Below are 12,448 nucleotides of genomic sequence, written 5' to 3'. Positions count from 1 at the left end.
TGTATGCTCAGGACCTAATCTTTTAGGGTTCTCCTTTAATGTTACCGTCTCAGTGGGCTTCTTGCTGGTCAGTCTACCTACTCCCATCAGCACATGTTGAGTACGTCCTGTCCTCTCCTCCTTATCACCCTGTGAAAAGATACAGAGGAAGTCTAATCTCACAGCCGTCTCTCCATCCAGTTCTGTTCGTAGACACTGGTGAACCTTCTGGCCATCTTTCCCCTGTATGAGGAGTGAACCAAATACACTGCCTGTGCTCTGCTTTTCCCACTAAGCATTTTGTCCTGGAGACACTGTACGTCGGGATAGAGCAACCTTCCCTGTTCTGTTAGACAACTGCTTACTCCCCCATTGCACAGATGGCCCCAAGTTTAGCCGGCCCTTTGCAGATGGCCAGTGGGAATGGCTCAGAACTCTCAAACAGAGCAGTGATAAGTAACGACAGCATACACGTACATTCAAGTGCATTTCCAGACTCGGTTTCCCAAAGGACAATGGCTGGATTGCGTCCCATTCAAAGGAAAAATGTCACCAAGTTGCCACCTAAAGAGCTCTATTAATCTTTTAAAAGAAATACGCAAAGCCCCGGGACAATGTTTTCAGCTGTGTTTGGAGCTTTGACAATCTGATAGACAGAAAAGGCTCCCTGCATGTAATTTAATTTCTGTTGACCAGGGCTCAGCAAACTTTGTTTTCCTATAAAATGACAGAGTGTTTTCAGCTTTGTAGTCTGGCTTATATTCTACCAACTGCACTGTAGCACAGGAGCAGCCAAAGGCTACATAACGGAACAGACATGCCTCACTTCCAGTGGACTTCGTTTGTACGTGCAGGAGTCCTGTCAGAGGTAGCTTATGGCCCACGGTGTCCCAGTCATCTCAGGGGCATCTTCCATATGTCAAAGACCCATTCCTAGTGCTTTCTTTTTCTGTGAATTACTCAGATCCTTTCCAAATTTTCTTTATCAGTTGTTGCTTATTTTGTTAAAAAAAAATCTTTATTTCTTTATTTTGTGTGTATGGGTGTTTTGCCTGAGCTCACTACTTCGGCTGGAAGAACTCCGAGTGTCTGCCTGTCTCTACGACCCCAGCACTGAGATTATAGGTATTACAGGATGCTGGAGATCGGGTCGGGGTCCCCACACTTACACAGCACGGCCTTTATTAGCTGAGCCAGTCCTCTAGTCCTGCAGATCCATCTGTCTTGACAGTGCAGTAGTTGGTCAGAATCTGGCTGGAGTTTCTCGTGAGCTCGGTGTGAAGGAGGTGATCTTTCAGTGGATGGCTTTAGACTTCCCCAGCTCTACTGAGCCAGTCACAAATTTGAACACGTGAGAAAGTGTTACAGTTTCGGGTTTCTGTTGCTGTCTGAGAACAGAGAGCTTCTAAAGCACTTGGCTCACAGTAAACCTGCCATAAAGCAAGTCCCCTTTAACTAAGTGGTGTGCCTTTTAAAGTTTCTCAAAAGTTATTTATTATTTATTTATTTGTAAACTTGAGGGATTAATTACTTGTGTGTGTGCACATGTGCACGCACATGCCGCAGTAAGCATGTAGAAGTCAGAACACAGCCTGTAAGAGTTGGTTCTCTCCTTCTACCATGCTGGGCCTGGGGCTCAAACCCAGGTTGTCAGGCTTGGCTGCAGGCACCGTTACCCACTGAGATATCTTGTTGGTCCCATTTCCTATTCTTCTGATGTTATTTCATTGTATGTACATACACCTCCACACATACATATGTGATCCAGCATACACATTGTTCAGATGTAATAACATTCTTCTGATGCTATTTCATTGTATGTGCATACACCTCCACGTATACATATGTGATCCAGCATACACATTGTTCAGATGTAATAACATTCTTCTGATGCTATTTCATTGTATGTGCATACACCTCCACACATACATATGTGATCCAGCATACACACTGCTCAGATGTAAAGTGTCTCTCAAAAGGCTACGGGCTGTGGGCTTCGTCACTGGTTGGGGGTGTTGTTTTAGCATTTTCTGGAAACTTTAGGAAGCAGAGCATAGTGGAGAAGTAGGTCACTAAAGGGTCCTTGTAGATACATTTTCCCTGGCCTCTTCCTGTCTTCCTGTCTACTTCCTGTGTGCCGTGAGGTAAGGTGACCTCTCCTCTGCCAACACTAACACTGCCATGATATCTGTCCAAGCAGCGATGCACTGAACCCGCTGTGTTTCGGTTTCGTTTCTGTTGCTGTGATAAAATCCCCTGACTAAGGGAGCTCTAAAGAAGAAAGGTTTCGTTTGGTTTACGGTTGCAGATCACAGGTGATCATTAAGGCAGTAACTTGAAGCAGCTAGAATATATCATATCCACTGTCAAGAGCAGAGAGAAAAATGCATGGTCACCTACTGCCCTGCTCACTCCTCCTCTTTTATACAGTCTAGGACCCAATCCCAGGGAATGGTGCCACGCACAGTGAGCTTGAGCTTGTCACATCCATTAAGATCAGCAAGACAATCTTCCACAGGCAAACCTGCTCTAGACAGGTTCTCTTTGTGACTCTCTTCCCAGGTAATTCTACGCTGTGTCAAGATGACAGTTGAAACTTTGGTTCTGAAACTATGAACCAAAATAAATCTTTAAATTGTTTATCTTAGGTATTTTGCTGACGACAAAAAACTAACTAATAACACAATCCATATCTATAGGCACACTCATACACTCAGACATGTAACAGTTATGAACATAGAGTAAATGTATTAACTGAACTTTTAGAATTTATATTCATGATTTAATTTAAATGTCATTCATGATTTAAAATATTCACTGTATTTATGATAAACACATGAGCTGGGTTCGGAGAACCCATAATGACTCATGGTTTCTGTCCTCCAGTTTCTCACTGTCGTATGGAGAAGGTAATGGCTATATAGCTAATTATAGTAGAAGTGCATACAGTGTTTCCTAGGCTGGAGGGACTGATTAATCACAGGACTCAGACAAGCATTAGGCTATAGTCTCCAGCAGTGGTAAGGTCAGTCAGGGATGCATCTGAGTCTTCCTTTGCCCTTCCTTTCTTGGGCCCCAGGGAAGCTGGTTTGCCTTCTCCTGCTGTGATAAAACACCATGACCAAAAGCAAAGAGGAAGAGGAGGAGAGGGTTTATTTCATCTTACAGGTTATAGTTCATCATCAAGGGAATCCAGGGGCAGGACCTGAACACAGGAGCCGAAGCAGATATGGAGGAATGTTGCTTGCTGGCTTGCTCAGCTTTCTTTTTTATACTGCTCACAGGCACCTGCCTAGGCAAGGCATCTCCCACCTTGGGCTGGACCCTCCTCCATCAAATAGCAATTTAGAAAATGTCTCAAAGAAATGGCTAGCGACTAGCCTGATCTGGGCAATTCTTTATTTTTATCTTATGTGTGTGTTTTGCCTGAATATACAGAGTCAGATAACCTAGAACTGGAGTTACAGATGGCTATGAGCCACCATTTGGTTGCTGGGCATCTAACTTGGGTCCTCTGGAAGAGCAGCCAGTGCTTTTAACCACTGAGTCATCTCTCCATCCCTGATCTGGGCAAATCTTTAGTTGAAGTTCTCTCTTTCCGGGTGACACTGGTGTGTGTCAAGTTGACAAAAACAAAGGAATACCCTAAGGGGAGAGAAAGTCAGCTATGAATTAGATAAGAACCTGGGGTGTGGAGCTTCTTGGTGGGGTGCTTACTGCCCAGGAAGTGGGAGGAGAAAGGAAAGGGCCAAAGGAGAAGAAGTCAGAGCAGGCCTGGCAAGGACATTCTGCAGTATTCCTTGTTCACAAGCTGGACAAACCAGGGGTGGAAGAGACTGAGGGACGCCTCCCTCAGCATTTCAAAGAGGCCTGGAGTGTTGGGTTGAAGAATTCCCTTTCCCATGGTGTGGGGCAGAATCCCACAAAGTGCCATCTGTGTAACAATGGAGAACACAGTGAAGACATGTGCCAAGTCCTTCCTGATCACACACAACCCTGCCACACTCTTTAAAGCCCAGTTCAAAAGTGTATTTTCTTCCCCCTTAAAGATTGAAAACTATGAGGACCAGAAACCTCAGGCAGAGAACATGTTATGTTGGTTTGGAGACCAGATGACCAGGCCTGATCTGGGCCTGGCCTGGTGTGGCTGCACCTTTCTACAGTTTCCTAGGCCTGCACTGACTTCCCAGCATGCAAATGAAACCGGCCTCAGAACCTCCACAAAGGGCCTCTTCCTGCTCACGAAAACAATGACCCTGCAGGAAGCAAGATAGAGTAATACATTTATTTTTATTTATTAAAGGAAAACAACCAACAAAAGCCCTCTTCACCCTGCTTCCTGGGTAATTAACAGATGTCTGCATGTGGTCAAGACCGGGTGGGTCACTGGCCAGGCGGGAAGTGACCTGGAGCAGGAAGTATTAGAGGAGAGAAAAAACAAACAGTGTAGAACTCCAGCTTGATGTCGGCAGAAAAGTGCGTTGGCGCTATTCACATTACACAGCTCAGAAAACCTGCGTTGAAGCCTCAGTTTGGTACCCAGTGACTTCCAGTAAAGCCTTCGCTCTGGCTGGTCGCTTTCACTGTACTTCTCTTGGAATCCATATCTGGTAGGCTGTATGTAAAAGGAAGTGTTTTCTGATGTGAGAAAAAAAATAGTTAAGCTCGAATTAGAATAGCAGTGTCCGTCGTGAGGCCTGTTAAGTGGTCATGGTGGCCCATGGCTGTGACCCCTGCACTCAGAAACTGGATGCGGGAAGAACAAGTGTTTAAGACCAGCCTGGGCAACATAGCAAAACCCCATCTCATAAACAAACAAACAAACAACAACAGTAGAAGTTAGGCCTTTGTAGCGGGTCCGTGAAGGCAGAGTATGAGGTCAGCACGATAGTTCTCTACTCTTTGTCTCCAGCGTGGTTTTCCATCTCATGCACCCCATGGTCTCAGGATTAAGTGTGGCTACCAGTACTTACCCGCTATCCTAAACTGTGCTAATATTTAAAAATAAAAGACTAGCACAAAGACATTTTCCCTGATCCCAGCAAAGATTCAATAAATGAGAGCCCCCATCTCTGTCTGTCTGTCTATCCATCCTTTTTTAAAATCTATCTTTGTTCTATCTCCTATCTACCCATCTGCATTTCTTCCAATCTATTATCATCTGTATGTCACCTGTCAATCACCTATCAAACTTCCTCTTTACCATCTTTCCCCATCCTTCCTGCTTTCGTCCCGCCCTCCCCTCCCTGAGAGTATCTGCACATGTGTATACAATATGTATTTCTGTCTATGTCTATGAACATTCTTTGGGTTCAATGTCGGGAAAGGACTACCTTGGTTTCTTTCCTTTTTCTGTGATGAAATGCCTGGTAAGAAGCAGCAGGAGAGAAGAAGGTTTTGTTTTGGTTCATATTTGAAGGATAAAGTTTATCATGGTAGGGAAGTCACGGCGGTGGGAACCTGTGGCTGACTCTACACATCTTGATGGCCCAGGAAATGGAGAGCTCAGGATGTGGACAGGACTGTCCATCTACTGGCCCACTCATCCAGGGACCCACTTCCTCCCACTGAGCCCACCTCCTAACGGTTTCATAACCCTCCAGACAGACCACCAGCTGGGAACCAGGTGTTCAGACAGAAGCCTGGAGGAACATTTCACATCCAGGCTATCACACGGGGATGCAAAGCGACTTCGCTTGTGATGGGTTGGGAAACGAAGGACTTGTCTGAGCTCTTACACTGTGTCTGTTCAGTGTTGGGTGCATGCGACCGATGTGACGTGGTCTGAGATCATGGTCTTGTAATGAATGTGTCTCCAAGGCACGGGGACAGGAGCTTTGACAGAGATAGTCTGTTGACTGCATTAGTGGCCTGAACTCTCCAGGGGTCTTTAAAGTAGTCTACTCCAAATTTATTTCTCACCTATCAATGTGGCTGTTTGATTTAGAGCTGTGTTCAGATCCCCGCAGCCTTTTAAACGCCAAGTGGGCATGGCCTCCTGTACTTTCAGTGCTGGGAAGGTACAGATGGGAATGCCAGGAGCAAGCTGGCTCGCTTGACTAGCTACAATAGCAAAGAGACCCTGCCTCCAAAAGCAGGGTGGACAGCGACTGGGGAAGACCTCTGATAGCTCCGCTGTAGGCCTCCACTTGCACGTGTACACATATGTAGGTTCACTGCACACAGGAATCTAAGGACTGGGAATGACTTGAGAAAGGATGTGTTAACTCCCAGGAACTTTTGCTTCCTGACTGTCAGTATTTTTTTTTACATGCAGGCCATGTCTGCACTTTCTGTGATAGAAAGTTCAGGAGTGGAAGGGAAAGAACATCTTCACGGAGAAGCTTGAGGCCTGGTGGGGATGGGAGCAGGTGAATACACTGTCAAACACGCATGCCTTCTCAGCTAAATACAGCATGGAAAGAAACAAGAATATGTCTGTCAGACGCAGTGAAATCAGTTCTGTTAAAGCCATCCATGAGACCGGCATGGCGCATGCCTGGCATCTCAGTTCTTAGGAGACAGAGGCAAGAGGATCAGGAGTTCAAAGCTGGCCTGGGCTACATGAGACCCTATTTCAAAAATACAAAATAAAATTTTTTAAAAAAAATTTGCCACCTTTTCCCTCTTACACACACTTTCCATTGTGAAGACAGCTTACCCTAGAGTAAAGCTCATAGCCGGAGTCCAGGCTTTCTTAGATTCATAGCAATACTGGCAGGGTCAGTGGCCTAAAGGGCCCTAGTGGCTGTGTGGATAGAGGAAGGAAGGACTCTGGGCTTCCTGACAAGGTGTCCCCTCAGGTACAATGACCTTATCTGCCCTCTGCAGACGGTGGCAGGAAAATCAGGGCTGGTCGCCCCTGGGGGTAGGCATTGAGGCTGATTAAGCCTGCCTGAGAGAGAATGGGGCTGTTGGATCTTTCCACACAGAACAGCCAAGCCAGGACACGACCCCTGGGAGAGGTTTGATTCTGGTAAACAACAGGACTCATTTTCCAGCAAATAGATTTTCATTTTGCCTTTTCCCAGCGATACATTTCGGAATTATCACTGGAATGAGGTCTGATAGGGTCACCCAGTCTGAGCCTCTCTTGCCTTTCAGAGATCCATCTCCTAAGCCCTGACTCAATTCTGCCAGATCTCTCTCTGCTACCGATCCAGGGTATGGCACTCGCTCCCCATTCACCCCATTCCAGTGTGTGTGTATGTGTGTGTGTGTGTGTGTTGCACTCACCTGTGAGGCCACATGTGAAGGCCAGAGACTGAAGTCAGCTGTCTTCTTCTTTCAGATTCTCCCCTTTATTTTGAGCAGCAGGGTCTCTTGTTGAACTCACTATTTGGCCCAGCTGCCTGGGCAGTGAGTCCCTGAGACCTACCTGTCTCTGCCTCTCAGGGCCAGAGTTATGGTGATGTTCCCCACCTCAGTTGTGACATGGGTGGTGGGAATGCAAACTTAGGTCCTTACATTTATGCAGCAGCTGACACTCAACACACTGAGCCATCTCCAGCCCCCTCCACTGTCAGTGTTTTATCATGTGCTATGGGACTTGAGGTTCTGTGAGGCTGAGATGGACGCTGGCTGAAGTGACTGATCGAAAGGAGTGCCCTCCTCCTGTCGCGCAACAGAAAGATGATTTGTGGGCTTTAACCTCACAGGAGGTTCTTAATTACCCAAGTCACGTCCGTCCCCTGTATCCGAGAGCTTAATGATTTCCACTTTTGCTCTGGCCCAGTATCAGTGAGTCTTTGAATCCGGCTTATCTCAGGCTGACATTAGATAGCAGATTGTCATCAGAGGAATACGAACTGATCTTAGATGTGCTGGCTAGTTTTGTCATTTTGACACAAACCATATGATAGAGGAATTGTCTCCACCAGATTAGCCTGTAGTCTATGGGGCATTTTCTTGATTGACTGATGTGGGGGTGGGGCAGCCCACTGTGGCTGGTGCCTCTCCTGGGCAGGTGATGCTGGGTTGTATAAAAAAGTTGCATAAGCAAGCTGAGCAATCTGGAGGCAAGGAGATGCCTGCAAGCCCAAGAATAGCATTCCTCCATGGCTTAGGCTTAAGTTCCTGCCTTCGGGTTCCTGCCCTACTAGAGTTCCCACCCTGACTTCCCTCAGGGATGCACACGTAAGCCAAACAAATCCTTCCCTCTCAAGTGACTTTTGGTCACTTTTTGTCTTGTTTGTTTATCATAGTAATAGAAAGCCGCATTTGCAAAGCCAAGTGACCAGGATCTTAACCACTCTCTTTAAGATTGGCACCTCATGCTTTCCCACACAGCTACGCAGCTTTCACACCTGGGTACCCTCTGGACCACTTCCCCTGACCTCCACATGGCTGTCTCATCACAGCCATCAACCCATAGCTCAGAAGTTAGGTTTCCATAGGAAGGTTTCCCATATCCTATGACACTCATCTTTCATTGCTTTAATCAAATACAAGAAATGACTTAAAGGCTGGAGGATTTTTGGCTCATGAATTCAAAGTTTTCAGTCAACCATAGTGGGAAGCTGTGGCAGAACATGACCGCTCACCTTACAGAATCCAGGAAGGAGAGAACACAGGATTCTAGGGTCTCGTTTTTCTTACCTTTGTGTGGGTTGCAGAGATCAAACTCCAAGCTTGCTCAGCAAGCAGCATTATCTGCTGAGTCATCTTGTCAGCCCATCTTTAAATCATTAACGTGTAAAATATGAGAAACAGCATACAGGCTATCAATAAACAAGTCAGTGGGTCTGTTCTACAGGTGTTCTTCTATCACCATAAATAAACAAATCTGAAAATCTCACTAAGAACCCCCCCCCCCCCCCCGCCGCCGCCTCCGCCTCCATGCACGGGGGTGGTTTGTAGCTTAAGCTGGCCTTGAACTTGAACTCAGTAGCTGGGGATGAATTTAACCTCCTGACTGGGATTACAGGTCTGTGCCGCTGTGCCCAGCTTTAAATTTACAAAGCAAGGCCATGTCATTTGTGATCCCATTTCTATTGTTTGAAGCCATGAAATAGCATGTTGATTCATTTTCCAAGTGACTACAGAATATGAAAAATTGATTTGCTGATGTGTATGTAAATCCTGTTACCTGGGTCAGGCATATGTTCATGAAAAGGACCCCATTCACTCAATGGTTCTCATTCTGCTGAGTGCACACCACAAGGGTCACTGAGGGCCCTGCTGAGCATACACCTCATCTATAGAACAATTGTGTCTTTCTCTGGCTGGGCTCCCCAGGCCCGCCTTCTCTTTCAGTGAACTTGATGAGGTCATTCCTCAGTGCTTATCCTGCTTTTAGATGTGTGATGGATTGCATGGGTTATTCATGGCTGTATGCTCGTTATCCCATACTTAGCGTCTTAAGACAGCATAGATGGCTGGAGAGATGGCTCAGCAGTTAAGAGCGGATACTGCTTTGGTAGAGGACCAGAGCTCAGTTCTCAGCACCCACAGCAGGCAATGCATGACCACCTATGACTTCAGCTCTAGGAGAACTGATGGTCTCTGGCACATATGCACACGATCCCCCATATAAGCTCAAATGTAGATATGAATAAATTGCAGAAGTTGCATCAATACACCTCTAAATTCCTGGGGTTTGGAAAGCTGTGTGTGCCTTAGCTGGGCTCTCTAGCTCATGGCCCTTCGAAAGGCTGCTGGGAAGCCACGCTTGTATCACCTCGCCCCAATCTTCACTTCCAAACTCACCCACAGGGCCGTTGGCAAATTCAGCCCTTTGGAAGCTGTTAGCTGGAGGTAATTGTTGACTTCATGATACTTGGACCTCTACATGAGCAACTTACCCACGCAACTGACTTCATCTTCCTGAGCAAAGAGATGGCCGGAGGGAGGGAGGGAGGGAGGGAGGGAGGGAGGGAGGGAGGGAGGGAGGGAGGGAGACAGAGACAGAGACAGAGAGAGGGAGAGAATTTGATGGATGGGTATTGAAGCTTTTGGACCTCATCTTAAAGTCACCTATTGCTTTTGTCATACTGTGTAGAAATCAGTTACTAGAAGACCTCTCCTTCAGTGAAGTGCTTGCTCTACAGGCATGAAGGCCTGAGTTTGATCCCTAGAATCCACATTTTAGAAACCAGGCATGGTGGCAGGCACTTGTCATTCCTGCATAGGAAGGTGGAGACTCCAGGTGGGTCATTGGTCAGCTCATCTAGGCTTCTTGACAAGTTCCAGGCCAGCAAGAGACCTTGTCTCAAAAGAGCAAGGCAGATGATGCTTGAAGGATACCCAGGATTGACCTTTTCACTCCGTATTCTTATATTCTCTCTCTCTCCCTCTCTCCCACTCTCCCTCCCTCTCCTCTCTCTCTCCCCTCCTTCTCTCTCCCTCTTCTCTCCCTCCCTCTCTCTCTCTCTCTCTCTCTCTCTCTCTCACACACACACACACACACACACATTCATGCACACTCACAAACACACTCATGCACATCCACTTGCTAGCTCCAGACTTTGAGAAATGGTTTGATTGACCAAGGGCGTGGATACCAGAAGCTGGGGGCACCCCATGGTTATTAGCAGTAATTCAGAGGTTTGTGTGAGTGAGTCAGTGGACAAAAACCTCAGGCACTCAGGAAGACGGTCTTCAATAAGTCTTGACACATAGCTTAAACTGAACACAGCTGCTCCGTGTGGAAGGGGCTAAATTATAGTTTTTCTATCTTTGTATTTCTTGGTGTTTGGTTTTGGTTTTGGTTTTTCTAGACAGTGTTTCTCTGTGTTACAGCTTTAGCTGTCCTGGAACTAGCTCTGTAGATCAGGCTGGCCTCAAATTCAAAGAGACCTGCCTGCCTCTGTCTCCCAAATGCTGGAATTAAAGGTATGCACCACCACTGCCTGACTTTCTTGAGTCTTTTAACTTTAAAAATTGTTCTAAATTTAGTATTAAAAAAAAAAGTTGTCCCTGACCTTGCATGGAGACATGAGTCCTGTCCAACGCGTTCTCCTTCTTCCTCTTGCTGCAGAAAATCCTGAGCGAGCCGCCCTATACTTCGTCTCTGGCGTGTGCATCGGTCTATTCCTGACCTTGGCCGCCTTGGTGATGAGGATCTCCTGCCACACTGACTGCCGGCAGGGTCCCCGGAGGAGGTGCTTGCAGGACCATGAGAGTAGCAGTGACAGCAGCGACAGCGAGGATGGCAGCGAGGACACAGCCTCGGACCTGTCGGTGCGCAGACACCGCCGCTTTGAGAGGACTTTGAACAAGAACGTGTTCACCTCTGCAGAGGAGCTGGAGCGCGCACAACGATTGGAGGAGCGCGAGCGCATCATCAGGGAGATCTGGATGAACGGGCAGCCCGAGGTGCCTGGCACCAGGAGCCTAAATCGCTACTACTAGGGCACAGTGTGGACCCCATAACCTCTGCAGGCCACCAGGAAAGAGAGTGGGTTCTGCAGGCAGGGACGGTTTGTACAAGGGAAGCCAGCTCTGCTAATGTGTCTGGAGAGAAGCAGAGGCCGGGTTGCTTTCCCAGGGGCACGGAGTTTGCTTTAGACTCTTACCTCTGGAGAGATAAACAACCCAAGCAGGAGCACCTGCTTTTCTAGACACCAACGTGGGAACACCAGCCCAACCTTTCCAGGTCTGGGAATGGTGCTGAGACTTCCTCTCCAACCACCGGACAACCATGTGACAAGCTGAAGGACGTATGGTCCTTCCTATTTTCTGAGGCGCTCAGAAGTTTGCATAGACTTTCCACTGTGTTTCCTTTACAAAAGAAAAAAAAAAAAACTCATGGCTGGAGAGCTGGGGATATCAGGGTGAACTTGACCCAGAAAATGCAATGGAAGTGATTTGATTGAGATAGAATGATCTATGCTAATTATTTAAAGCTAATTTTTAAAATGAAAGAAATCGTGGCAACCTCTGCATTTTAACTGACACCTCAGGGATTAAAATCCTATCGTTTAGTCTAGTTCCCACCTCGTTCATGAAAATGAATAGGACTTACTGCATTATGAGATGTATTGGTGACTTAGGATAACATCAATAACCTCAAAGGATAAAGGGTTTAATTTTTAGTTGTTTATAAGATATGTATTGACAAGCGTATTTGAAAATGCTGCATAAAAACAAGCCATGCGTCCTTCCATTTTGGAAAGAAGAAAAGTCTTCACGACTTCAGAGACTCTTGCTATTTAAATAATATTTTGTTTTTTAAAAGCAGTTTGGATTTCCAAGAAAAGAATGGAAACCAGAGGTGAGGATGAAAGCCAAAATTAAAATGGTATCGAAAATAAACATTCCATGAACCTTCTCCTTTTGCTTCATGTCTGTCTGTGTGGTCACACATAAGCCTCTATGATCACCCTTCCAGATGGTATGGGCAAGTACTGCCTCTACAGGAACCCTGAAGGATTAGGAATTAAAGAAGCCCCTCGGTGATAAGGACCTTTTGTGTAGGGTACAGGTTGTGATTGAGTTATTGTTAAGCAGATAAAGGAACTGAAGATTT

At 46.4% G+C, this 12,448-nt stretch overlaps 1 protein-coding gene across 3 annotated transcripts in view; it reads left to right on the top strand.

Annotated features, from left to right (window-relative positions):
• Eva1a (eva-1 homolog A, regulator of programmed cell death) overlaps positions 1-12,242 on the top strand; it is a 48,812-nt gene extending 36,570 nt beyond the window's left edge. For all 3 annotated transcript variants that reach the window (XM_057779359.1, XM_057779343.1, XM_057779351.1), the window contains exon 3: positions 10,958-12,242. In XM_057779359.1, the coding sequence (XP_057635342.1) occupies positions 10,958-11,331 (374 nt within the window). In that variant the 3' untranslated portion in view covers positions 11,332-12,242. The remainder of the gene's footprint in view (positions 1-10,957) is intronic.
• The last annotated feature ends 206 nt before the right edge of the window (positions 12,243-12,448 follow it).

Source organism: Chionomys nivalis, chromosome 1 (assembly GCF_950005125.1).
Source record: "Chionomys nivalis chromosome 1, mChiNiv1.1, whole genome shotgun sequence".
Lineage (NCBI taxonomy): Eukaryota > Metazoa > Chordata > Mammalia > Rodentia > Cricetidae > Chionomys > Chionomys nivalis.
The sequence above is the reverse complement of the archived record's forward strand: the minus strand, read 5'-3'. Positions and strand labels throughout refer to the sequence as shown.